The 27,778-nt window shown below is 41.6% G+C and overlaps 1 protein-coding gene across 2 annotated transcripts in view; it reads left to right on the top strand.

The window, feature by feature from the left end:
* Positions 1 to 27,778, top strand: part of DPP6 (dipeptidyl peptidase like 6) — a 422,788-nt gene that overhangs the window by 340,575 nt on the left and 54,435 nt on the right. For both annotated transcript variants that reach the window (XM_037385816.1, XM_037385817.1), the window contains exons 9-10: positions 22,828 to 22,982; positions 24,116 to 24,213. In XM_037385816.1, coding sequence (XP_037241713.1) covers positions 22,828 to 22,982; positions 24,116 to 24,213 — 253 coding nt within the window. The remainder of the gene's footprint in view (positions 1 to 22,827; positions 22,983 to 24,115; positions 24,214 to 27,778) is intronic.

A 27,778-nucleotide genomic window follows, 5' to 3' on the forward strand; every position in this document is an offset into this window, starting at 1 on the left:
TGTCTGTTACCTGGACTGGCTTCAAAATCCAGCACCGCACCACGATAAACCTTGCCAACTCTAGCCCAGTCTTTAACCTTCCCTTTCTGTAGAAGGTTGTTTGGAAGGGGGCTGCCAGCCAAACTCGACACCTGTCATCCTCTAATTTTTGGATCACCATCATTCAGGCTTCAGGATGGCTTTTGGAAGGAAAATAAAATATTATTTACTGTGGCCAGTGATCTCCTTGGGATGGTGGAAGAAAGCCAGTTGTCCATCCTGATGTTACTGGTCAGCCAGCAGCTGCCAGTACTCTTAAGGCAAGAGATGTCCAGCGAGTGAAGTTGTTTGTGTTTGTCCTGAAGCTGTGATAGTTATCTGAAAATAGATATTGTATCACTGAATCAATTATTTTTTTTAAAAAGGTATATTAAAAGTTGTATAACAGAGCTCTTATGATTTTCTGCTTGTACATGAGTTCTGTGTCTCTGTACCAAATTCATTACAGTAGCCTTGGGTTAAATACTCTATTGGAGATCTGTGTCCCCATTTTCTGATTATGCTGGTATTTTTAATAACTAATTAGTGTATTAGTACTTTAGATATTGCAGAATAGGTTTTGACTTGTGTTGTGCTAATCTGAGGTCTGGAATATCTCCATGGAAGCTAATAGTGGTGCTCTGGGTCTGCACCAGGGTGCTGATAGCGAGGTTCTTGCTGTAACATTCATACTGTATGTCCATTATCAGGGTTGCAAAGGAAATACCTTAAACTGACATTATTCCCAGAAAAAAAGTGTGAACGTTAGAGAGTATTTGCAAATTCACTCAAATTTGAGATCTATGTTTTTCCTGCATAAAATCCTATCTGTGGTTTGGTATGGTAAAACTCAGAAAATACATTTAGGTGATCAGGTTTACTGCAGATAAAACAAAAATGCGTGATTTCTGTGTCAGTAGAATTCAACCTGGGGGCTAGGACATGCATAAGAGTCTTCCAGGCTATAGAATGTTGTAGAAGATTAAAAGAATTGGGTTAATTTGTGTAAAAATTATGTACATTAATACTGGGGAAAAATATACCTGCTAGGGCATGTTGCCCAGGGATACTGTAGGGAATTCTGTCCTGGGGGATTTTTAAAAGTGAATTAGATTTTTGTCATAGGTTGTTGAGATAAACATCAATCCTATTTCAGTGCAAGGGGGGGACTAGAAGATTTCTTTGGGTTTCTTCTAGACCTACAATTATAGATTTTATGTATAGTTTTGATGACTCTCTGATCTCTTTGCAGTTAGACATGTTGGCTCTGATTTTACAATGCCACTGTAAAAGCTTTTGGAATATCCCTTCAGAAGTTACAGAATACCTGTTTTTATATACAATAGGGTAAATACGCATAAACTGCTTGCACAAGATATGTGGAGGCAATGGAGCTCTCTGTCACGATACATTTACGTTTGCCTTATTATTCTCCTGAAGGAAATCAGTGGTTTTCTTCTTCTAAGGGTGTCCATGAACTTTTTGTTGAAGAACATGTTTTAAAGAAAAAAAAATTCCAAGCCTAATGTTTTTTTAAATGCTGCAATCATGAAGTGGTAAAAAGGACAGAAAAAACAACCAAATTGAAAGATAGCCATAGAAATTTTATGTTGTTCCATCAATTTGACCTGAAAAGTAAATTTCTGTAATTTTTTTTTTTCCTTGATGGACCAGTTCTTCCTTGGTGTGGCCTTGCTTATGGAAATTCAGGGGGCAGTGCAAAAACCACAGGCTGTTGAAATAGCTATCCTCTTTGTCTCACTGCTCCTTGGCCTGCAAAAAGAGTATCTGCTGTAAAAAATAAAAAAAGCAAAAATAATTGTACTCTGTCCAAATTGGAACGAGTGAAACCTACATGAAAGGGATGAAAATTCTGCTGATATGTGATTCTCACTAGAGCGTTGGCTTATCCATTGTTGTATGATAGTAGGGAAATCAAAAGAAATCAGAAATAATGACAGAAGTCAGCTCATAATTTGTGTATGTCAGCTCTCCTAATTAAAAGAAAAATGAAATAAGGAGGGGAGGGGGGGATAAAAAAAGAAACCAAACTGAAGTGCAGTTAAAAAACTACAACTCCAAATCCTAATGCCAGTCGGTAGCAGTCAGAGGCTGGAGTGGGTCTTTGCCTGGAAGAACAGAGGAAGCAGTGACCTGTGAAACGCAAAGGGTGTTACTGCCAAGGGCCAGCTGGAGGTGAGGGATGCCACCACTGAGCTGAAGCCCACTGTATTCTCCAGCAGAACAGGCAGGAGGTTCAATCTTTGTGTGTGAAAAACGACCTTCAACATTCTTATCTGTGCTGCACATTCTTGACATTGCAGGACTCATGACAACCAGCGTGCTCAGATCCTGGTACTGGGAAAACAAAACTGGTTGTTGTTGGGGTTTTTTTTGCACCAGCATTTCAAGCTACCAGCTCTCCATGGGACTTCAGACCTTTAGTACATGAGGGACGTTGGTGTTACAGTACAAGGTATCTTTCAGATTGGGGCCAAGAAGCCCAGTGGTGACTGCAGTGTTGATGCCAACCAGGACATGTAGATGACTCTCCCTGGATTTTGCTCTGAATCAGGAGAATTAAAGAATTAGAGCAGATCTTTAAAGCGATCAGATTGACATACCAGCAGTTTCTAAAAGATGAAGCATCCAGGGATTATAACACCCTCAACACTCAATTAGTTTATGTTGCTATAAGTAACTACCATATGGCGTAGCTTCTGTACCAGCTGTTTTTCAGTCTTCAATGGGTCCAGGTCTACAAAGGAAACTATGCCACAGAGCTAACAGTAATTAGAAAAGTGAAGGAAAATAGCGTATTTTAAAGATGATCTTAAAACTTGCAGATGGATAAAAATTGAGTGGTCAGGGATGGTGTGGCTGTCATGTGTCAGGCTGGGCATACCAGGTGCCTGCAAACACCACATGCCTGCAGCAAGGTGGGCTGCAGAGGTTACAGCTGCTCCTGGACTGCACTGCTGCAAAGCAGCCAGCGTGGGACAGCAGGGACCAAATCTGGGCAGATGGCAGAAACCTTTAATCACATCCTGGTATCCTGGGACACGGGCTGAGGTCCGCAGGAACCGAGGAACTCTAACCAGGAGATGTTTTCCTTCCAGTCCATGGCAAACTATGGCAGGCACTGCTCTGACCTGCACAGTGCTTCTGTCTCCCTGCAGCCCTCACCCGTGTGATTTCTTGGGATCTGGAGGTGGGATGATACGTCATGAGCCAGGTTTCATTGCCCACCATCCACACTGGGGAGAAGACAGGAATAAATCAGTGTTCCTACAGCTGCTCAGGTCTGCAGCCTCCAGCCAGAACAATGCCAACTGCTGCTGTCTTTCCCCAGCCTTTTTGCCTGCTTTCCACTCTTCCCATTGCAAACTGGGTTTCCTGCTTTGAGAAATATTTCCATGGTGCAGCTGGGCCGTGTAGAGCTGTATTTGATGCCGTTCTCCCCAGTTCTTTCCTTCTAAGGGTACCATGGCCACTTCTGTGTCCAGCTGTGTCATCTTGGTGCTGAATGATCACGCTTTCAGTCAGCTTGTGCTACCGGCTTGACAAGCTACTGTTTGCATACCAGAAAATTATGATTAGACTACCTTTTTTTTCTTTCTTTTTTTCCACCCCTCCCTGGATAATGACTGAAAAATTGCTGTGCCCTAATCTCCAACTAAGTTTTTAAGACAACACAAGAGCTTGCATGGTGCTCTGCACTGGAAAATTTTAGTCTGCTGTTTTGAATCACATGAAACAGCATGAAAAAACAAGAAACATAAAATGCTGCTAAGAGGTAATTTATTTATAATTATTTAAAGTGCTTTTTATTAACAAATTTCTTAATTGTGGATTTTGAAGGAATCTCTTTTCACTTTTAAAGGATTTTTGAGATTTTTGTGAGAGTGGAAGCAAACTATCAAGTGCTCTGTGGTTTTATCCATAAAATTTCCTGTCATGTAGCTAGGTCTCCTGTATGGATTTCCAACTGTAGTGGCTGTATGGATGTAAGCTACACCATGAAAGCATTTACATTTTTTCTTAGCTGGTACTGATTATACAGTGAAGGGCAACCACTGCAATCTGTTGGGCAGAGTATTTGAATTCCAATCTATTATCAGAAAAATATTTTCCATAATTCACACAAATGAGCCAGAAAAGTAGACGTAAAGTTCACAATTACAATCTCATTTAGTATGTACAATAACCTGTTTTATATATTAGGTCCAGAGCAAAATTATACAGTTAAGCAGAAGTTGATACCTCTAACATGCATGTTCCTTAAACTTCTGAGTTTTGCTTCAAGGGTTTTTTTTCTTTTTTTGAGTGTTTTCACTGACTTATATAGTGCTGTATTCTTGCATATAACCAATTCAGCCTTAAACCTGTGGTGTCTGGGCTGTGTCCAGAGAATTATACCTTTCTACTGAGACCTGGTAATGTTATATTCTGATCTGAGAGGTATCAACAGTTTTTCAAAAATGCAGAAAAAAGGTTTACATCATAGTTTAGATGTAGACTATCTCTACATACTGATTTTAAAATGAAGTAGTAACAAATAGATTTTTTTTTTATTTTCTCAGTAACACAGTCATTTAAAATGAAGACTACAGGTTTACAAAGGCCTGATTTCTAATGGATAACCTTATCTTGTGCATCTGTAATTCCCTTCCAGGCTGAACATTTTACTGGTTGTTGTTGCTATTTACATTTTCCTAATTTTTCTTTTTTGTGTTTCACGTGTTCTTTTAAAGCTGGTTTTAAATCATTTGAGACTTGCCCCCGCCCCCCCCCCGCCCCCAGTTCCAATGAGGGGGCAAAATGTGACATAGACTAAAGGAAAGAGGTACTGTCTTGGAGAAAAAGAGTTAATACAGAATGGCATACGAAATTCGCTTGTTGGCGGAAAGCAGTAATTCCAGAATGGTCCTCAAAACTTCATTAGAGCTCAGAGAAACATGCAATATTGCATTAGCTGAAAGAAAACCTCTTATATAACAGAGCTTAATGTCCTTGGAAATGTTGCAGAGTTTATTTGAAAAATAAACCCAACAGTACTCTATTAAATTTATAGAGGAAATGGAAAGCAGAAACTCAGAAGACTGTAATTGCCACCTACAGATGTAATCATTAGAGTAAAAAGTAATGAAGGGGGAAATCAGAGGCAACTCACCTCCTTAGCAGGAAGGTGGAAGTTCTGTTGCCACCCTGTGGTAAGCCTATGGAGAGCTAGGAGCAGCTATCTGCACCGTCAGGATTCGATAGGAGTGCCACAGCCAGAAATCTCCATGAGTTGCTGGAAAAATATAGTATGCAAATAGCATCCTGATTAGAAAGAAGCAATGCGAGTTGAAATCCCATTTTGCATTTAATTAGTGTGCATGGTCAGTTCTTTGGTGGGGTGGGGTGGGGGGGAGGGGTATTGACTCGCATTTTAATTCAAAACTCTTACATGAAATATTCAGTGGGAAAGAAAAGTGAGCAGAGTGAAGAAAAGAGTTTTTTAAAGTTCTCTTTTTAAAATGAGGTCATTTATAAGCTTTTATGAGTACAAAAATCCATCATTCTGTTGCATGTCTTCTTGAAATCATCTCTAAAGTTTTCGCATTAATTTTGATTTTTTCTCAAGTTCTTCTGATAATCCTGGGATACTTCATAGTTCTAGTACATTTAGAAATATGAGCGTTAGTGTTTCACAAAGAACTTTTTAGAGCACACTGTATAGAAACATGATTATTTTTCAAATGGGAAGTCTTCCAGGTTTGCCTACAGCAGGATTTGGGATTCACAAAAGTGTGTCAGCTTGTTCTTTCCCCCCCAGCTTTAGATCGTAATTCTTCATGATGTGACAACTGGTTGCTGTAGAAATTATTAGGATTCAAGAGCATGATTTCACAGCCTGAGTCGCATGAGCTTTTCACAATCCCCTTTTTGATCAGATTAACGCTGGCCCCTGAGCTGACCCGCAGCCCAGAGAGCCAGACAAGCCTCTCCTGCCAGACCAGGGATTGCTGGCAGCCCGCTCACTTTCCCTTTGGAGAAGTCTGTCCTGCTCCACTGCAAGGTCCCTTTCTCCACTGTGATGCTAACCCTTCTGTCATGTGTATAACATCACTTGCGCGGGGTTGTTCTGGTGTCGGTGTAATGAAGTGCTTGAATTTCATGCTAAATATGGTGATCGCCTTTGTAAGAACAGCTTTCCTAAGAACTCACACACTTGTAGCTAAAATGCAAAAATGAGATTAAACAGGCATCACAGATGACGTTCAACTGTATCTCTTGGTACACGTCTAATTATGACCTTCACTGAGGCAATTATTCTGTCTTGATCTTAATGCCTTTTGCAACCATCAATTAATAAAACTTCACATAATGTCCTGGTAGAACAGGAATTACTACCATCTTTTTAGAAACAGGCAAACTGAGGCATAATTGTTGACCTGTTTTTAGATGAGATGAGAGAAATGAGGACGCAAAATTTAGGTAAGACTCTCACCTTGGCCCCTAGACACCAAAATAAAATGCAGAGAATTGCACAAAGACCCAGATCTGGCTGTTCTTAGCACGTTCCTGGGATCGCCTCCAGCACAGACCCCTGGCAGGTCCCCTTCAGGTGTGGTATCGGGGCATGAGGGATGCACAACTGGTGAGATGTGCCTGAGGGGGTCACTGTGCAGGAAGGCTGGGCTGGTCCCTCAACAGGAGCAGGAGCCTTTCCAACCCGTGGGGCACCCCACAAGCAGAAGGCAAAAGTCTGCTGTAAAAGCTGCCCCAGCTCTGCCAGGCTATTACTTCTCTTTTGTGTTGTGGAGGTGCTGATAGACTCTTACCTGACTTGCAAATCCCAGAAAATACAAGCAAATCACTTGAATCCTTCCCTTTTTTTACACATATGACTCACAAACATTTGCCTCCTACATTAGTGTTGCTTTTCCTCGAAGTTGAGTCATTGTCTTGTATTTGATTTAACAACAATAGCAAGGAAAAAACCACAGCATCAGTTGCTACTGTGTAAGACTAGATCAAAAGCAATTCTTTAAAGGAGGCTTTCCAGATAGCTAGATTAAAGATTTGAGAGAATGGTAAAAAATAGAACCGAAGAAAAACAGCTCCTAAAAGCAAAACATTACGTTTTCATGCTATTGTGCTTTTAAAATTGAAGGCAACAGTCTGAAAACAGACATCAAAATAAATCTGACTTGATGGGAATTATCTGGAGATCATTGTATTTATTGCATTTGTTTTGATTTTCCTGTCCCTGCCTCACACAGCAGGCATAGATATGACTTAAAAGATTCAATATCTCATTTCAAAAATTAAACTTCACTTGATTATCGAACTGACCCATACTAACCCAGAGAATGTTATGTATTATTCTGGAGTATCACCAGCAGGCTGGGAATCGTGAGAGTAGGACAGAAAGCAAAGTCTCTGTGTCCCCAGTATTTTAAGGGTTCCTGATAACTGATGCTGTGCTGCCCCTCGGAGGCACGGCACAGAGCTGCAGGAATGAGGAGGGAAAGGATTCATTCCGGTGCTTTAAAATTATCTTGGTTTTTTGCTCTCCCTCCTCTCCACCCTTCTCCCCCCCCCACACACCCTGTGTGTTGCCCAAAGGTCTATACGTGTGGAGTCTCTTGATAAGGGTCTGAAAGCCCTATCATGTAGCATTTCTTGCCCAGATTGTATTACGTGCAATGATACCCTGGAGAAATATTTTTCCAGCCAAATGTGGGTATTTTAGGATCCTTTCCTACTTCTCAGCTCATTTCTCTAATATTTGGCATCTGGTACAACTGTGGAGCTCGTATCATCTATGGAGTATAAAAAAAAATATGATGAGTGGGTCAGGAGAAGGTTCAGGTAGTTGGTGCGGTTATTGTCGAGCATTATGGAGCAGGGAATAGATTTTGGAATTTCCCTGTGAATTTCCCCCATTTTAGCCAGGTCTCTCATTGAAGCTGCTGCTGTGGCTCCTGGGCACTGCTATCAGCACCAGACCCAGAGCAGCAGTGGGAGAAGTTGGCATTCTTCTGCTTGTACAGCTCCAGTGATAACATATTGAGATGAACAAGAAGTTCACTTCTGCCCACTCAGAAAATCAGGGTTCTTAAAAAAAAAAAATACTTCTTGGGAATGCTGAACTCAGTTAAAATCTTATGTTGTTTGAGTAAGAACACCACAAGGCTGCATATGAGGCATCTCCTGTTCAGGAGCCTATGAATTTTGGTCGTCTGATTATGACCTTGCTAATGAGAAGAATTTGACCTGGATGCTGACCTGGCAAATGGTGAACCAGGAAGGTGTGGCACGCATCAGAAATGTTCAAGTGCTTTGGTGAGATTTACAGTGATGCAAGACAGAATAACAGCCCCAGAAAGGAGAAACAATAACTTTAACAGGGTGGTTCTGGCTCTAGCAGCAGAGAGCATGTGGTGCCCGATGAGAGGTGGGAGTAGTAAGACAGAAACGCAGACATAACAACAATTTCCTTCTAGTTTGAGCTGCCATTCGGAAGTGTTGTAGTACATGATCTACTCATTACCAAGGCCCAAGATTATCTTCAACGAGCAGATCAAGCAGCACAGCAAACTGAACACAGCTGAATGGCACCTCAGCCTGAAGGGAAGTTGCAGGAAGAGTGGAGAAACCAAGAGGCGTGTTTTCCTCCATCCCGTGGGAGTCTTCAAAGTGGCAACTGCAGAATCCAGTCGTGGCACAGCTCCTTTCCCTGGGAGAGGAGGAAAGTGGCAGTACAATGGATGTAGTCATGTTGCTCAAAGCCCAAGCGCTGTCCCTGACTAAACGTATTAGGATTAAAACAGCCTTTCTGTTCCCCTCCCAGAACTGATATTCAGCTGCATGAATTATTGGCTTGGACTGTGTAGAAATTGCAAACGCAAGTCCATCAGGTGCTTGGTAGTAAACAGTGGATCACACTTTGCCTTTGAAAGCACAGCTAAGATATGGTTTAGAGGGGAAAGCAGCCCTTTGTCTTCCAAGCAGGAGCTAAAATGTGCCTGAAGGTCAAGAGTCACTTCTCCTGTCTGACTTTACTTGATTTTAAGCTGATAGTTTAGATTAGTGGAAACAGTGTGCACTTTGCAGCCCACTTCAAAAAGGAAAGAAAGCATAAAATAGTTGGTTGGCTGCATGGTTTTCCTGAGTAAATGTCTATTTTGGTTTTCAAGTGGAAAAAAGTTAATCGCATAGTACATTCACACTGTATGAAAGGAGTGGATTTGGCTCCTTTGAACACATAAGTACTTACTGGGCAAGCGTAACAGTTACATTTCTTTATATAACATTGAAAACCAAGAATTGGATCCTTAGTTGGTGTGTATCACTGGATACATTATTTATGCCAGTTATGGATTTGGACTTAAAACTGTACTAAACCAGCTCTCTGAGTACACAAGGCACAGAAAGATAATTTAGAGGCAATTAGTCAACGAGGTGGTTGTGCTCATAGCAGTATATCATGATCCTTTTTTCAGTTTGTGAATGTAGATCTGCAAAACAGAAACCAGACATCCTGGTAGCATTCCTTAAAGAAATGTTCTTCACTCTGAAAAATAATAGAAGTTGGTGTAATCATGATGTAACCATGCTTTGAGTATTTTCACATGCTGGTGGAATCCTGCTAAGCCTGATGAAGATGAAACCTCACACCTAATGTGCCAACAATGTAATCGGGATTTATAGCCGCAGACTGGAGCATGCAATCTCTGGGGGCTGGAGGGAGTGACAGAGAAATATCACTCTGAAGAAGCCAGAAGAGTAAATCACAACCTCCCTCTCTGATGGACGTTCCCACATGCAGGTCTCTGTCCCCGCAGGAGCAGGGCAGAGCACCCACCTCAGGGGCTGCTGCAGCCATGCATCGTCAGTGGGAAGGAATGTTCAGCCAGCCCAGAGCTGCTGTGTTTTCCAGGGGGAACGTTATCATGAGAAGATGAAAAGCATCCAAGGAAGCCTTAGAAAGAAAGAAAAATGCACAATGAAATTGGCATCCCTGGGTGTAACCCACATCCAGATACTCCAGGAATAACATGACTCAGAAAATGACTTTTTTTAGCAATAAAGAATAAAAGGCAAGGAGTACAACTCAGTGGTTCTGGTCCTGCTCACTGAGGATGATGGTATTTTCTTTGCAATTTGATAACGTTTGCCATCTGAACACCTTGAGGCATTTCAAAACATGCATTTCGTAGTCTGGTGGTGGGAAAATACTTGCCAGCTTGGTATGTCCTATGGCCTGGCTGTGCCTAGCACTAAGCAAACACCCCATGAAACCATCCAGCCCCTGCACTGCTGAAGGGGATGGTGAGACATCAGTCAGCCATGCTCTAATGTCGTGGGGGTCATGGTAAAAATACACCAGTGGAAAAAGAAGCTGCTATAATGAGTCTTTTTTTTTTATGTGGGAATTGTCCTCGATACTAAATAGGAAGTGTTTAAGGGTAGAGCAGGCTGTGAGGGGCCTGGAAATGAAGATTAGTCTATGTTAGATATAGTGAGCTATTAGGTAGATAAAAATGGAGCCATCTCCATCCTGCCAATAAATGCAACAGATAAAGAGGGGGAAAGGGGGAGGACATTTTTTTCCAAAGCCACCCTTAATCAGCAAAAAACAGCAGACAAAATTATCTTTGGTAGAAGGGGATTTGTGGGGTATGGGTTACATTTATTATCTGATAGGTTATAAGCTTGATTTTAATTTCCGGTATTTGCCTGCTACATCCTAAGGAACAATAGGAGCTGGATCTTGTGCGTGTCATTTATAACTGTGTGCATGTCATTTATATGGTAATGGGGGAGTTTCCCCTCATCCCCAGCGATTTCTGCAAAATTCTACATGCTGGTTCTCAGTATATTTAGCTTACTCCAGTGTAAATTAAAATGCACATTCATGATCTTTGAACAAAGCGGGCAAGGATAATTAGTAATTTGATGCCGTTCTGTACGATGCAATTCAAAGTAATACTTATAATTTGCAGTTAATTAATCAGGACTTTTCCCCTTAAAATTCTTAATTGCCTTTCTATGATGTTCATTTTTAATAAATTTTTTCCTACCGGTTTTACATCCAATTATGCAGACAATTTCTTTTTGCTGTTACTGCATGGTTGTATGTGTATGTGTTTATATGTACATTTCTATTCATTCTGGTGGGGGTTTTTTCAGAAATTTTTATGTGTTGGCTTATGGGTGGGGGTTTTGTCAGCTGAAATTAAAAAGTTGAAAACAATGGAGTCGGTGCACAAGTATGAGAAACAAGATACAACAGGGAATAGAAAACTCAAATCGACAACAAAATTAAAAAAAAAATCTAAATCTCTGGAATGCCATTGCCACTATGAATAGTTAACCTCATCTGGTATTTAATTCACTATCCAATTAAAACTCTCATTAGAAGACTCTAATTGTTGTAGCTTTGAAGTAAAACCAGCAGTCGTTAGAGACACAAACTTTGAACTCTCCAAGGAAATTAAAATGGTCATAAAGTCAAAAATAAAATTGTTAGCAAATGTAGACGTACGTGGGGGTGGTGCCTGTGGTGAGAAAGGTGTCACGGACCATCCCTTCCCCGCGCAAGGCGCTGAGTGCTCTGTGCCGGACAAAGCCCAGCAGCTCCCCTCTCGTGAGCAAGAGCTGGGTGACACCCCCTTGCTCCCCCTGCCAGTGTCACTTCCCTTTGTGAACAGAAACTTTCTTTCCAGCTCCTTCCACCTCTCTAGAAGAGGAAGTGTTTCCCTCATCTGTCCTTGCCTGGGTATGTGCTTATTGCCTTAATACAAAGGGCTTTTTAAGTGGTTGTTGCAGAAATGGCCTTCACTGCAAATTGACTTACATTTTGCCAACATTCCCCTACTGGGCACTCCACATATGCAAAATGTTGGGATTTATTTACTGTATCTCACTGACAGGAGTTGCTGGGCTGTAGGTGTTACACAGACTTGGTGCCCCAGCCCGAGGTGCAGGGTACCACACAGCTTTCCCTCTTGCGTAGTGCAGCTGGAGGCATCACCTGTATCCAAAGCATCTGTAACTGTCTTTTGGCCATTAGTGGGGTTTAACCTGAGGTCTGCAGCTCCCTGGAGAGATGTGGGGTAATTCTGAGTGGTCCTAGGAAGGTGACTATGCAAGCTTTTGCCAGCAGGTTTAGAATTGCTACGCAGTAGTCCACAGCTCAAAAATATTGGGGAAAAAAAAGTAGTTCCTGGTAATAGAGAGAAAAGAGATTTTGATGGGTGGACATTATCCTAAAGGTATGTTTGTCTTTTCTGTGTGCTTCTGCACATCCATAGTGGAGGTCCTTCAAGACTTGCACCTAGGAAAAACAGAATTTCTGTTTAACATGCAAGTGCTGCCACTCTGATAAACAGTTAAACCGCACTGATCCATCAGTGACATAACCTTATTATATGCCATTACTTTCATTAATAATAAACATTTATGTTATTTAATAAGAGTATTTTTTTCTGAAATATTGCTATAAGCTAATTTGAATTCTGTTTGTATCCTGCTCTCTTTTTTATTGTTCCTGGGTAACTCTATTGATCTCGGTAGTTCCTCTGATTATTCAGTACTGGAAAATCAGGTTCATCCTCTAACTCGTTATTGAACTGAATCTCTCCGTTAGCCAGATCCTGAATCACTGTTCAGGTTGAAACCTCTGGGAATATTGCTGTAGTAGGGCAATATAAACTCTGAGTGGGTTTTTAGTGGTGTTCAATGACTGTAGCAGTTTAAACTGGGTAAGAAATTTGGAGCTAAACTAAATTCTGTCAATGTGCTACACTTTCCATTTCATAAAGCAGGTCTGTATTTTGCTATATTAGCTGGTGTTTATTAGCACTCATGCTAGGTGACTAGCAGGTGCTGCTCAGGCTGAATAAATCATGCAAGTGATGCCGGTGAAAGACAGCTTGCAGAGGTCCATGGGGTTGAAGAATCAAGTTCTTTAATAGTGATGTCAGGCTGTTCAGTCTTCTTATCTCTCATATTTCTTTATGAAACACTAAAAGAGATTGCTTTTGGGCACTTGTGTTCTTGAACTATTGCAATCGTCTAATGAATTTTTGATAGGCGAATTCAGAGGGTTTTGTGATCACTAACTTTCTTGATACGTCTGTAGCTATTGAAACGGATCCCCTGTGTCAAGGTTGGCTGTCCATCTTCCTCCTATCATAAAACACATAGATTAGTTGGGAAGAACCTGTAACTTTAATTTAAAGGAAAGGTGAAGTGGAAGCTACTTGAGCAGGTTTGAATAGGGTAATATTCAGCATATAATGAAAGCCTCGATTTGTCTCACTGCATTGCACAGATAAGCAAATTGTATTTCCAGACGTGGCAACCTGTTAAGTGGCTGGGGGGGGGGGGGGGCAGGGAAAGAAAGAAAAATAAAAAGGATTTGACTATAAGGAGCCCTACTGCATCCAGTCAGTTGGGCAACATGAATTCTGTCTTGTCTAGGTCCTTAGCCATTGAAAAGGTACGGTATGACCTTGCAGTGAACATTTACCCGGAGCAATGAGCTGCAGTGCAAATTACTCAGAAGCCTTTTACCAGGAAAAGTTTCTACAGATTTAGTGCCTCTAGCTAACAGGCTTTCATGGAGAGCTGACAGCAGGCTGTGGTCTTATGTTTATGCCAGGTGATGGAAAAATACTTTCTTATTATGCATCAGTGTCATGCAGCAGTGTGCCACTGCAGACAGGTTTTCTAGGTGCATTTGGTCTTTGCAGTGAGTGCTAGAAACAGGAATATCTGATGATGCGATCTCCAAGTAATATTTCTACTTTTGTAATTCAGTCCTCATTTTCATTATTACATCTGGACATCCTGACAGATCACAGAATTGCCTGCGCTGATGAAATGTCTGCATGTCAGTCTAGCCAGGATGATCCAAGAGGTTTTTACCATGGCTGAGACTGACTTACCACACCAAAGGAGGAAACCTGCTAATTGCTAGGAGCTATTGCGAGCATTAATCATTAATGCTTTTGAAAGCAAACAACTCTAGGGTTACTAAGGATGGTGCGCAGGGGAGAAAAAGCCAGAAGCACAGAGAAGGAAACTTCTGAGAAGAGCAGAAGGAGGATGTGGAGGCAACTCAGCGTTGTTCTGCTGTGTTTGTCCAAAGAGGACAGCATTTCTTGCAAAACAGGCCCCGAAATACTGATGTGCCCTCAGGATAGTATGGCACTGTGTATGACACAAGGTCACCCTGCCTGCCATGGCTGCCTGCCTGCCCAGGTTGCTTCGGAGGGGGTGCCAGACCTCCTGGGGAGCTGCTTGTTGCTCCTGGTGGAGGCACAGGGTCCACATGAGGTACGGCTCCTCACCAGGGCTCTTTGCACCTCAAGTAGGAGTTGTACAGCTGAGTGTGCTCAGTGCGTGTGGATGTAAAGATGGCCTGGAGGAGCCCCCATACCCTCTGGATATTTTCAAATAGCTGAATTCTTCTCTTATTTGTGAGAATGCATCTGTACGTCTCAGGTGACATCACACACTTGTGTGCATCTGTGCTGTTGGGTTGGTTTTCTTTCCACAAATCTGTTTGTATGAATGAGGGAGATTTTAAACATTCATGCTTTCTGTTATTACAGCCTGAGCCTTGCCTCCTGCATTTGTTCTGTTAGGAGCTGCAGAGATGTACCTGAGGACAGGATCAGGACAGTGGTCAATGCCACCAGCGTTTTGAAGCCCCCCTAGACACTTAGACAGCCAAGAAGGTCTGGCAGCTACTTGTCAATAACCTTATGAACAGCACCCCAGTGCCCTGGCTCATATAACATCTACAGGATCCTTTAGTGTTGGAAACACAACAAATTAGAAGAATCAATGGACAGGGGAAAAAAAGAAAAAAACAGGATCATTAAACTAGCAGTTTTGATGTGAGTGAGATGAGTAGCCTCAGAAAGTCTCTTCTGTCAGCAGCTTGATGTCATCCTAACATGATTTCAGTACTGCTCTTTGGAGAAAGGCATCCTAAAGACTGTCCTCAGAGAAACACCGGTCGGTATTGCTGGTAGTTGGGGCTATGGATAAGAAGCCCAGGTTGGAGCGGTCAGGATTTAGCCAGGGTGGCTGGCAGAGGTGCCTCTGATGTGCACACTGTGGCTCTGCTAGACGCTGGTTACTCTTCATCCCTGTGTCGTTCCCTCAGAGGTCCTTTCCAGGTATCAGAGAGCATCTAATAGTGACACATCTGCTGGAACACAGCAGCCTGTGGTGTTGTTACACTGATCCACCTTCATCTTGCAGAAGCAAAGGTGGACCAAGGCCCATTCACCTTCAGAATTCGTGGAGTTTGCCTGTTTGCTGAGCTTGGGCTTGGCTCAGGCCATGCAGCAGCTCTGGGGCCCCCGTAAGAGATGTGCAGGTAAGATGTGACCTTGTTGACCATGCAGAACACATGAAGAGTCCCATGAGGTTGTCCTCAGCACTCAGCATGAGCCACCCCAGCTGAAACGAGGTTCTTTCCAGGTCCTCAGCATCTGGGCACAGGGAGGCAGAAAGCGCTCACCAAACCCTCGCATGCTGCCTCGACACAGTGCTCTGCAGGAGCAAGGGGCTGCAAAGCTGTGTAACCAGAAAACATGTGTTTCAAGCAATTAAACCACATGACTAAGTGGAAATTAATGACACCTGCAGCCCACACCTTCCCTGGGCTTGCAGAGATGCAAATCTCATGGCTGGGCTCCTTTCCCTGAGATGAGGGGCTGCCACCTTCTTGCAGCTCCTTGCTGCCGTCATAACGCTGCTGCCATCAGGCGGTGAGCTTTTTGGAGCAGGATTTGATGTTTAGAACATGCTCTCTAAAGCATGTCCTCCAAAATGCCATGAAAGCAAGTGATGTTTTGTTCTTCATAAGCTTGTTGCCTGTCAGTGGCAGCGGAGGCTGTGTGCTTTGAGTATATATTGTATATGTCGAGAATAAAGGGTCACTGGCGTGAGCGTGGCAAATCAGGCTTTCTTAAGGACCTCTTGGATGATGACACAAACACCTTGAGAGCAGTTGTTTGCATACAGGGATTGTGGGATTGGGCTGAGCCTGGAGCTTGGGCTAGGTTAAAAAATAGTTTAGTTTTTTTTTTTCTACAAGAGGTTGTTGAATTGTTTAGTAGCCCTGTAAAATTACTTTGTTTCCACCTGGCTCAACTAGACAAGTGGGAAAGAGGATTAATTTCATTGAAATCAATAGTGCTGCAGGGTTATTGCTGACATCAGCACAAAATAATGTCAACCCAGGAAAATGTAGATTGGATATAGTAATATAAACCAATTTTACACCATTTGCACACACATAACTACTTTTACACCCATTTTATACCTATAACGATCACTTAATGGAAGTTGGTGTAGAACTGCGCTGGAGCAACTGAGAGAAAACCTTGTACGTGTATGAAGATGGCTCGGTGGTCTTCTAAAGCCATCCCTGAAACACGTCAGTGATGGCCAATACAAACAACTAGTTTTCCCTGACTGAGTAAAACTACTCGTTTTCAAACTATGCAGTAGCAATTGATTTGGATGTGTGGTTGGTGCTTTGAGATGATCTAGTAATTGATTTTAAAACAGATGGCAGCTGTCAAATAAGCATTTGTATTTGATGTTTCTGTAAGAACCCTTGGGGGTTTGCTACCTCAGAAGTCTTTGTTTTCGCCTTTCCTAGACCCCCTTTCTGTTTGATCTCTCATCCTCTTAAGTTCTTCTGACATGTCCTACTGACAAATTCTTTTGAGCTTTCTTTCCTAATGTACCCCATGGCCTTTATGTTAGGCTTTCATTTCATTTTGTTTAAAATTCCTTTTTATTAACAGTTTTAATAGAACAGCAAAATGTCTTCAGCACACCAAATACTGATCTGAGCATCAGCTACAATACGTTGCACTAACAAAACCATTGGTTACACTTCCTGGAATTGCTGCACTTCACCACATCAACAATAAATAACATAGAAAGGGAAGTTCCTTCTGTCAGACAAAATCTTGCTTTACTTTCTGTAAAAATTAAAATATTCTGAAATTAATGGGCCTACTGGCAGAAAACTAGATATGTTTGCACGTGTGTATGTGAATGTATCTATATCTACTTAGAGGAGAATTAAACTGTTCAGTACATGTCTTTTTCTTCTGTGGGCTGACTAATGATATTGTTTTGATTTCCTACTGAAGAAGAAAATACAAGGTCTGGAATGAGAAGAGAATTTTACTTGTATAAAAGAAATTGGTTTATTTAATAGGCAAAACCTCCTAAGTGCCTCTACCCATTACACCCTTATTTTGACCTCCTGGCATGCAGAAAGCCTCTACTTTTCTAGATGCAGTTAAAAACCTCTTTCTGCTCAGTTTCCAAGATCACCTCCTCAGTTGTTACAAATGGAAGTTACTTTCTTGAAGTTAGTGACTCTGCAGTTGTTATCTGCAGCACATCTGTATAACACGAGGGGCTTCACCAAGGGTGCACACACCATTCGGATCTCCAGAAGATCTCCTGTTTAACTGCAGTACAGATCTATGAGTCATTTTTTCTTGGAAGAGAAAAGGTTGGTTTCTTGGCATTAATTGTAATATTTTTCCTGGGCCACCTTATTCGAAGACATTAGCAGTTAAAGATTGAAAAGCTCTTAGACAGGTCTTTCACCAACTTACTCATTCCTTTAGAAGGGCCTTATGTGCCACTGCTTGGGAGGCTGTGCTGGCATCATCACCACTGCCGTCCCAACGAGGGGTGGCCTCTTGGCCACATGGGCATGGGCACATCTGGAGGATGGCTGTGGAGTGACAGGATCCTGCCTTGCACAGAGCAGAAGCATGTGGGTGGTCAAAAGAAAGTGGCTTATCAGTGTGGTGTCTCCAGCTGCTTTCATTGTACATGGGAAGTGGGGTATTGATGCTTGTAATATGTATAACGTCAGTATATAGAGCATGCAGCTAATACAGCTATGTGCCCCTGTTGATTGTGATGACAGAAAAACATATTTTTTCACTTGAAAATGATTTTTTTATTCCTTTTTCTCAGTTTTTCCTCCTGACATCATTTTTTTTCTTTTTCTGGAAGAGATAGAAAGGGGTTGCTGTGGTACCTGTCAGAGGACGGCTGTGTCCAAACATCCTTGTGCAAGCCTCTGTTTCTGTTCACTCACACTGGAAAATTACAAGTTATTTGTGACAACTGCAAAAATTGGAAGAAACCTCTAAGCTACCAGTGGATTTCCCAGCCAGTCATTGCTAAAGGCTTCATCCTTTCCCTAACAGCAAGCCAGAGCTTTGTCACCTTCAGCAGAAAGGCATAATTCCCAAATGTGACTCAGGATGGACAAAGGCTGCAGAACTAGTTAGATTTTTAGAAATGCATGAAGAAACCCCCATGGCCATGACATTGACATGTACTTATTAACAAAAAGGAGCTCTGCCAGTCTAGGACTCTGTGCAAGCCTGGGAAGTGGATTTGTCATGGAAATGTATGTAGAAATACTACAATGGCAGATTACGGTTCACAACATTAAAACCATCTGTGTGGATTTCCAAATGTGGTCTATATGACAGGTTTTATCCAGAATCTGCTGGTTGCCGCTGAAGTTGCAGAAGATAAAGCCCTGATGTTTTTCCCTGCATTGACTCTACAAGGCAAGGCAGCGGTCTGGATGCACTTCAGTGGGACTGTTCAGTGCTCAGACAGAGATGGGCATGAAAAATGAAGTGTTTGATTTCTATGGCCAAACCTCTGCTAAAGGTGCTATACAAGTGTCAGAAGGGATAGCAAAATTCAATTGTGAAGATTCTCACAGGGTTGGGGTAGATATTGTCCATGGAGGAAGGAGCCAGATAATTTTTTTAAGTCCCTTCCAGCCCTGTTTCCTATGATTCCTTGAGGAGTTTGCTACCTAAAGTAAGATACAAGTCTCGCATTTCATTGCTCCTGCAAGTACTGCTGGCTTTAACTCAGTTTGAAACAAGCAGGTGCTTCCTTTCCTTTTACACATGTGCTGGGCTAGTTTTGGATAACACACCTCGCAGACATGTCTATCCAATCTCTGATCAACAGTGCAGTCCATCCAGGAATTGCCTGTATGGTATCACAGCCAAATGCTACATCCAAATCCAGATACATCACACCTCGTTCCTTGGCAGCCAAGAACCTCAGCACAGGACTTCTTTCTGCATCCTGACAGTAAGCCAGAAAGCATCTGTCAGGAAACATGTTCTTCTGAATAGATGGCATTCCTGCTGGGCACAGCCTGACTAACTCTGGATGCTGTTCAGGTCTTGATACCAAAGATGACCATCTACATAATGCACTGAATGCAGCACCCTTTAATTCAGCTCGGGTAAGATTCCTCTCACCACACCTCTGTTACCATCTTCAGGTTTATTTTCTCATCAAGTGATAGTAAAGTCTCTGAAATGGATATATACCCAGCTCTCACTGAATACGCTCCAACCTAGGACTTCAAATGCTCCTCCTGAGCATGAACTTAGAAGACTCTTTGTTTCACACCACTTTGAAGTGGTCATTTGTAGAGGATTTACAGAGGAATGAAGGCAGGTTAATTAACATTGATAATATACAGCTGTGGGCTGTCTTCAGGGGCGGTGGGTTGGCTGATGTGGACAATGTGCAGCTGTGGCTGGTTCCTGCTGAGTAGTTAAATAGCTCTAAGGGGGAAGGAAGAGAAGCCCTGGAGGAAGAGAGACCTGGAAGAAGCAGAGGGAGGAGAGGGAGTGCCCTGGATGTAGGAGAGACAAGGAGAAGAATGCAGCAGAGGCAAGAAGCAGGGTGGACTGGCCTGAAGAGGATGAAGAAACAGCACAAACAGTAGATGAACTTTTGAAACCTTGTGGGGCATTGGTGGCTGTGCCGGGGCAAGGTGGGGGAACCACTTATTGAAGTTAACCTGGTATGGGATGGTGAAAGCCTTGCAGCAGCCGGCTAGTTTGCTCATGCTGCGACAGTTGTTCAATTGAATCTTACTCAGCTGGAATAGAGATTGAAATGTGCACAATGTGACACTCCTTGAGCATAAACATGTCACTAGGTTACCAGTTAGCTCCTATGTGTCCCAGCCAAAGAGTCACTGCTTGTGAGCAAGGTCATCCAGCTGTTTCAGAGTGGTTCAATTTTGAATGTGATAATGTGGAATAAGCACTGACTTGCCTCAGACACTGGGCTTGAACCCAGCCATCAAGTCTGAACAGTCCTTGTTCAGTGAAGGTGACTGCACACTTCATTCTCACTATTTTTAAGGTTTGCGTGCCCTGGTGTGATGGTTGGCGAGCAGAGCTGTGGTGAAAGGAAAAAGCACAGAGCCACCAGCAACTGACTGTGAGGAACCTCTGCAGCTCACTCGCAGCATCCCTACATCATCACGTAGCACCCAGCAGGTGCAAGCTTTGAGGAAAAGAGCAAAAGTTTTGATCAATTATCGCTTTATAGTCGAAGAGGTCATGAGGTATATGTGGAGAAGGGGTTTGGTTTTAAGGAGAAAGTGGTTTCTTATATATGTGAGACAGGATCTGAGCTAACTTTAGAAAGACCCAGGAGTATTGAATGCAGCTGGTTTTCTGAGCATGTAGCAAATGCAAGCACAAGGAATAAAGCGTTCCCAAGAACAAATTGTCTGCAAATCATGTTTTACTTTCAGCTGAAACTTCTGGTACTAATGTATTTTATATTTCATAAGAATGTTCTCTGGTTTGCTAAAACTAACTGATCTCTAATAATCTGATGTCTCCAATAATGGCAAGGTCCTGGCTTTGTTTCAAGACAAAGGTTCACACAATTAAATCTGATTAACAGAGGACCACAAAACCTGCACTAAAACCTTTCTTGGCATGTGACCTTCAGCAGGACTGCTTCATTAAGTCTGAGATCCTGGAGAAAATGTTTGCTGAATAACATAATTCTTAATTAATGTTAAAATGTCAAGGACTCATCTGCCAGCCATTCTTACTCCTTTTCCTTTATGCTCTTAATTATCTCTTTAATGAGCAACCAATATAAAAGTCAAAAGCAGCATCTTTTAAATGTACACACAACAGGTGGGACAGCGCAGCAAAGTAAATTTGCCAGATGTGCTTTCCCACGTAGTATTTGGAACTTCCTAGACATCTTTTCAAAGCCTCACTTACATGTTGCCATTAAGTATTGACTAATGAACTTGTTATTTGTAGAAAACACAACTACTGAGGATGATTTTTCTCTTGCATCCTTTCTAAGGTTACCTTGAGTTTTACCTCAAGCTGTATGCAAGCCCAGATTAATAAAGGTGTTCACTTGCTCTGTGGTGAATATAATTGCCTGTCTGTTCTCCAAGGGTCACTCATCCAAGATTTTTTTAAAGGAAATTAAAAAGTCTTTGGTGAGTTTCTACTCTTCACACCAGAGGGGCATCTCTGTTGAATTGAGGGGTCCTCATAGTGTGGTTGTACAAACATGGTGGGTCTGAACCCTGAAAATCCTCATTCATTTTTCCAGTGACCAGCGATAGCAGCAGATGTTGGAGCTGCTTGGACTTGTGTAGCAGGACTTCGTGGTGAAGGCTTGGAAACACTCTGCAGCCTCTTTAATTCTTATTCTCACATTAAAGTAATGAGACCTGTCTTCCTGCCCATCAATCTGTACAGCATATGCAAGCCCTTCTGCTATGGTTTAAATAGGAATAACTCGTATGATATTAAGCCTCTTAATGAAAATGGATTACATTATTGCCTTTTGCAAAATGGGAGGTTTAAAAAGCCAGGTTAGTGTCTTCCAAATGTCAGTAACTGGAGACACTTTGGACAAAGAGTGAATTTTATAGCTTTTCTGGATATCTATGAGCTGAAGTCATCTTTGCAATAAAGGATATTAAATGATAAGAAAAAGCATTAGAAATTAGAAGTTCTTTAAATTTGTGTTTAACGAGAATTAGGTTCTGCCAGTCTTGTTTTCTCCTTACAGACTGGAACTCTGATGTTCGTACTGCATCTTTCTGAGTACCTTTTCAATAGCAAATACATTATTCAAATCATCAAAAAATCTGTAAGCCCAAAACTCAGCGGTAACAAGGATCAGTCTCTAACCCTGACTACTTATGGAAAATTGCTTTGCAAAAGTGATTTTAAAAATTAAATAGGGATAAAACTCAAGGTGGTGTCCAAGTCACATTCTCTAAGCCTGGTATCTTGTAGTGTTTCAAAGTTCCAGCATTGCATAGATTATAGAAAATTGCTGGTTTTGTTTATTCCCAACTGGCAACAGAGCTCAGGAAGACTTAAATTGTAGCGGAGGCACTTGTGTCCAAGTATAAATGATGTTTGCATCCATTGATATGTGTCTAATATGGCTTTGTGAAGCCACATTTTTTTATGGAGAAGCACTAAACCTCAGTCATTACAGTTCCCCATTAGCCCCAGGGGACCCTCGGATACGTTGCCATCCTATTCCTACCAGGTAGGAACCCAGTGTACATATATATGTTCACATATCCATGTACAGGACACACAGTAGGAGTAGCAGTGCCTTTTGTGCTGTCATGAATATGTGTACTAATATGAATAATATGATGTTTCTTGAGCAAGATAATTATACTTAATAACCTATATATTCAGAGTAATTGTTATCAATTGTGTTCATTTGTGTATACAGCATAATTTAATGAGTGTTTTTAATTGATATTCCTGTGGCATTCTCCCTGTGCTGTGATTAGACTGGAATTTTCGTATCTATACTGTTTCATTTATTGCTAACTATAATTTACCCCTAATAGACTTTTTTTCTGTTCTTGCTTTTTTTTTTTTTTTTAATAATTAGAGGAGATCTTGAAGACTCATATTGCTCATTGGTGGTCTCCTGATGGTACCAGGTTAGCATATGCAACAATTAATGCCTCCAGAGTCCCAACCATGGAGATCCCGGTATACACTGGCAGCCTTTACCCAACCGTGAAAACATATCATTATCCAAAGGTAAGGGAAAATAAAACAAACAGTCCTGTTGTTCTATAATTTTTTTTTCCCAGTAGGCTCAGGCAGGAGACTGTATAATACTGCACATTCATAGGCAATGAAAATAAACAGATCTAAGGGAAGATCAGCTGTTCCCCAGTGAACATGGTCCTCATTACTCTTCAGTTGTATTTGTAAAATTTCAGTTTCCTGATTCCGGTATTAGTCATTCTAAATATAATGAAAACAAAATTTAAAAATTCGTCCTCTGTACACACACAAAGGCAATTGTGCTTCCACGCTAGAATGGAATTGTTGATGCCTGAGAGTTTGGAAGCCAACTTTTCTACAATAATACATTTTATTTTATAATTAAGGGAAATGCAGTATCTGGGCTTCCTTAGATTACCCAGGATGGCCTGATGTCAGAGGAGATAGCCTGGGCTTGGAGACACGTTGTGCCTGAGCATTACAAAGAACACAATGAAGACAGAAAAGGCTCTAAAAGCCCATCTCTCCTTGACTGTGGAGACCTGTACAGCAGCCTTGCAGTGGGTACACAGCACCGGCAGAGCTCTCTGCCAGTATTGATACACTGCTGCTGTTATTGCTGTAATTTTCTGCTATAAAACAGTACAGGAGTGTACTGTGCTGCAGTCATTTCTTCTGGGTGTCTTGCTTTATGCGCTGATTACCTAAGCCCTCACATGTTGGTCCAAATTGAACCATAATTTAACAGGAGAGGTATCCACATACATGCAGGTTTTGTGGAAAGTAACAGTGATTCAGCAGGGGATGCCCTTTCCTACAATACAAAATGAACCCGTATTTCACTCTATCGACCATCATCCTGTTAGACAACCTTTTATCAAAAGATACATAAAATAGCAATATTTCTAGTCACCGTGAAAAGTGGCATTTTTTACCAAGGCTAGAGGTCTCCTAAGTAAAATTAACCCTTGGTTGTGATCACCAACCTTTCCACACCTCTGTGCCACATCACTACGGTTGCAGTTTCCCTGGGAATGACCACAGCAGTCCAGTCCACAACCCCATACAATGGGAATGCATTTTGTAATTCATGGGGATATAATAAATCAAAACCATTGAGTGTTGTATAAGGTATGATAATTTATTCTTATTTTAAAATCCAGGCTGGAATGGAAAATCCAACTATTTCTTTGCATGTGATTGGTCTGAATGGACCTACCCATGACCTGGAGATGACTCCCCCAGATGATCAGAGAATGAGGTAGGTGCTTTCTCACCCTGGGATGCTGGACCCAAATTCTTTTGGGGTTTGAAATCAGGCTCACTCTGAGTTTTTTCAAGATCATTTTACAGTATCTTTCTTTGCCACTATTAAAGAGTTCCATTTTGTGTAAATCTGCTTGAAATTTTTCAAATTATTTTTCTTCTTCCTTGTATTTTGTAGACCATTATTCATTTTTTACTTGAAATTGCTGTGACACAGACTGACTTCAGAGTAGGGCTATTTTTGGAGAACTTGGCAAAATGTCCCCATATCTGTAAGAACACGTTCATTTCACATGTAATCACTGTGGAAGGGATCTTGTCTGCAGCCTGTATGAAAGACTGTGAAGCAGGAACAGGGCAGCCCTATAGCACAGCAACCACGAGCTCACTGCTTTGTGACATAAACCAGTGAAACCAGGCAGACATTCTGCAAATACATTGCCCAATCTTCCTTAAAAATAAAAAGGAAAACTCTTTGTTGCTTTTAGGGCAAGTGTATTTTAGAAGTTGGCCTGCAATTCAGCCAACTACTTAGACACTCATTTCTAATTAAGTAAGCACTTAAGTCTACGTGCAGCAAAGTTTAAAAGTTTGGCTTGGACTTCAGCATGTGGTACATAAGCTGGAGCTGCATTTATGTTTATGTTGTGTGTGTTTATGTTACATGGTGTATCATGTTTATGTTTACATTGAGCTAACTTTCCCTTGTTCAGCAGAGAAGCAGCTTTAGGGAATGCATGGCACTCCTCCCAGCAGAGCTCATGGATTAGAACCCAAATCCAAATTTCAGTAGCTTGAAGTAGCTTTATGCAGGGCAAGAGAAACCAGACTCTGCTTCTACGTCTAAAGTACCCGTAGCGACCCTGCCAAATGTCATGCAAGGTTATCGTTCCCAGCGCATCGCTTGTTCGTGTAGGAGCGTCCAGCCAACATACGTACTCACCTGTTTTTATCGATTGCTAAATGAGATTGCTGGATCTGTAATTCCAGTGCCAATAAAGACAGAGATACAGCACAGAGCTGATGAAACAGGACAGCTTGGAGGGCAGGGGAGGGTGCAGGGGTGATCTTTATTATGCAGGATAAATATATAAGGCTGGTGGATAAGCTGTGTAGTCATCTGGTGAGTGGGTACTAAACCAGTAGGATCATTTATGGTGGGAGCTGCCTTTCTTTGCTAGAAAAGGTAGTGTCAGCCTCACAACATGTTTTCACTGAGTAACTCTAAAATACTCCAAATCTATTTATGCAACAAAAAATGTATATGACCTGTGACCAATTCAAATGGGCATTAATGCACTGGCCTTTCAAAAATACAACTTCAGGTCTGTATAGAGCAGGCAGCAATTCAGGATTGCAGCATCCCCATTGCAGTATCCCAAGCACAGTATCAGAACTGCAGCTCCTGGACAATATAATTTTTCTATTGCTAGCATACTCTGTAAACAGCAAGACTCAGAAATATTTTAATTATAGTAATAACTTCAGACTGCAGGATCTAAGTGTTGTTAATAAATTTGTTCTATATGGTTATGGGTGGCTGCAATTTATTTGGTTGCAATCAATATTTTAAAATGATGCAAAATATATCATAATTAATTACTCTCTGTATATTTCATCAAAACCGTGGCAATTGCCATCCCTAGGGCATGATATAAGTAGTGCTGCTAGAGCAATAGGGGTGCATTTTCATTATGCATCTGTTTTCTGAAATGAGAGGATTAGTGTGATAACAATTCATTAAAATAGGCAAGAGGGATGTACCGTACAGTTAGTTACAGAAGGGAGTTTCAAAGAAGCAGGGGAAGCTGGTGATAAGGATCTTCAAGCAGAGCGGTCCTATCTGAAGCATTTCAGTGTGCTCAATCTGTTCATGCAGATGATATATGGACACAGTGGTGCTTCTCGGTGTTCCTTTTATCAGAGCAAAGTGGTTTAGTACAATTAATAAAGCTGAGAATAAAGTGCAGATATACCAGGGTCTTTTTTCTTTCAGAATTAAAGGAAGTCAGAAATTTTCCACACAATTGGGGTATTTTTCAGTTAAAAACAAAACAAGAAAGAAAAAAAGCAAAGCTGATGATGGGAAAACATATTTTGGGGGAAAAGGTACAGTTGTGATAATTCTTCCTTTTTAAATTTTTTTTTTTATTCCAGCATTTTTGCCAAACTTTCTCCAATGCCACGCTTTTCTGGAGGAAAAAAAGGGATGGGAAGGGGTAGAAATTGCAGGGGGAAAAAGAAGTATTATAACATTTAATGCCTGACAGGCGTTTTTTATTTTGTTGAAAACCATTGGACCCCAAGAATTACATCAGCAGGTGGTCAGAATTAGACCATGATCTGACCTATTTCTCATGTCATATTTGCATCCCAGGTGGCAAATTAAAGAAAGATCTTATCTCCCCTGCGTGCAGAAATCATCAATGGTCCTTGCATAGGTCATGAGCAAATAAATAATGGAGAAATCAGACAACTGGAGTCTGGATCAGAGGCTGGAGCCAGCTGTGCCCCAGGGACGGCGGGCTGGGCTGCTGCCCATCATTTGGCCACATAATGTGCCGTTGTCTGTTCTTTGTGGTGTTTATGGCTTTATCATTGTTGTCATGCTTTAAGTATTCATATTGTAGATCCATACCTCATATTGTAGATCCATACCTGCAGAAATCAGCCAAGTAGAGCTAGGGTATGAATAAGGGCGCTGCACAATAATCAGTTTCAGGTGATTGCGAACCCAACCACCAACATCTTTACTGGGATGGAGAAATATACCACAAAGCTCAGCATAACTGCACCCTTCCTGAAGGAGCTTAGTTGAGTTGTTCTTTTCCTGTGGGAGGGTGTAACCCTGTGTGGATGCCTACAAATGAAGTGCTCAGGTCCCAGCTGGTCTAGATTTCGCTCTATGCAAAGAAATAGCTTCTACTTAACTTCTGCTTAAATCAGCTCTATATAAAATCTGGGACAGGTCGGGTGCAGAGGGCTTGGGAAGTGCACAGACTCCCCATGTCTCTCCGCTGGCTGCTCAACCGGTGCAGCTGCCGGAGCTGCAGATGTTTAAAATTAACTGCAATGAATCACACCTTATTGTCTTATTTTCCTCTGCAAAATAGGAAACATAAAACTTGGTTGTCCTACCAAAAAGATGTGAAATGAAGTAAATGAAAGACTCCACGCTACTCTGAGACTAGAGTAATAACTGTATGAGCATCTGCAGTTGTCTGCTGGCTGGCGTATCTTTGGGCTTGATGGGTGGGAGAGGCTTCAGAAAGAAATTGAGACTCCATGCCCATCTCTGGGATGGTAGGGAAGAGAATGTTTGACCTAAAATAATAATTAAAAGTTTCTGAGAAAGAACTGTGGCTCCTGTGTTCAAACAGTGAGAGGGATGTAAAAATTGAATATATGTCCTTCAAACTTTAAATTGGATCTATGGAAAAAATGCTCCAAGCCACAACATGTACTAAATTCACATTGCTTTTCTGGGGAGACTGTATCTGCTCAGTTAATTTTGGAAAGAAAGAAGAGATGGTTATACAGTTTAATTTTGCTTTGTTGTT

This window comes from Falco rusticolus, chromosome 4 (assembly GCF_015220075.1).
Source record: "Falco rusticolus isolate bFalRus1 chromosome 4, bFalRus1.pri, whole genome shotgun sequence".
NCBI classification, from domain to species: domain Eukaryota; kingdom Metazoa; phylum Chordata; class Aves; order Falconiformes; family Falconidae; genus Falco; species Falco rusticolus.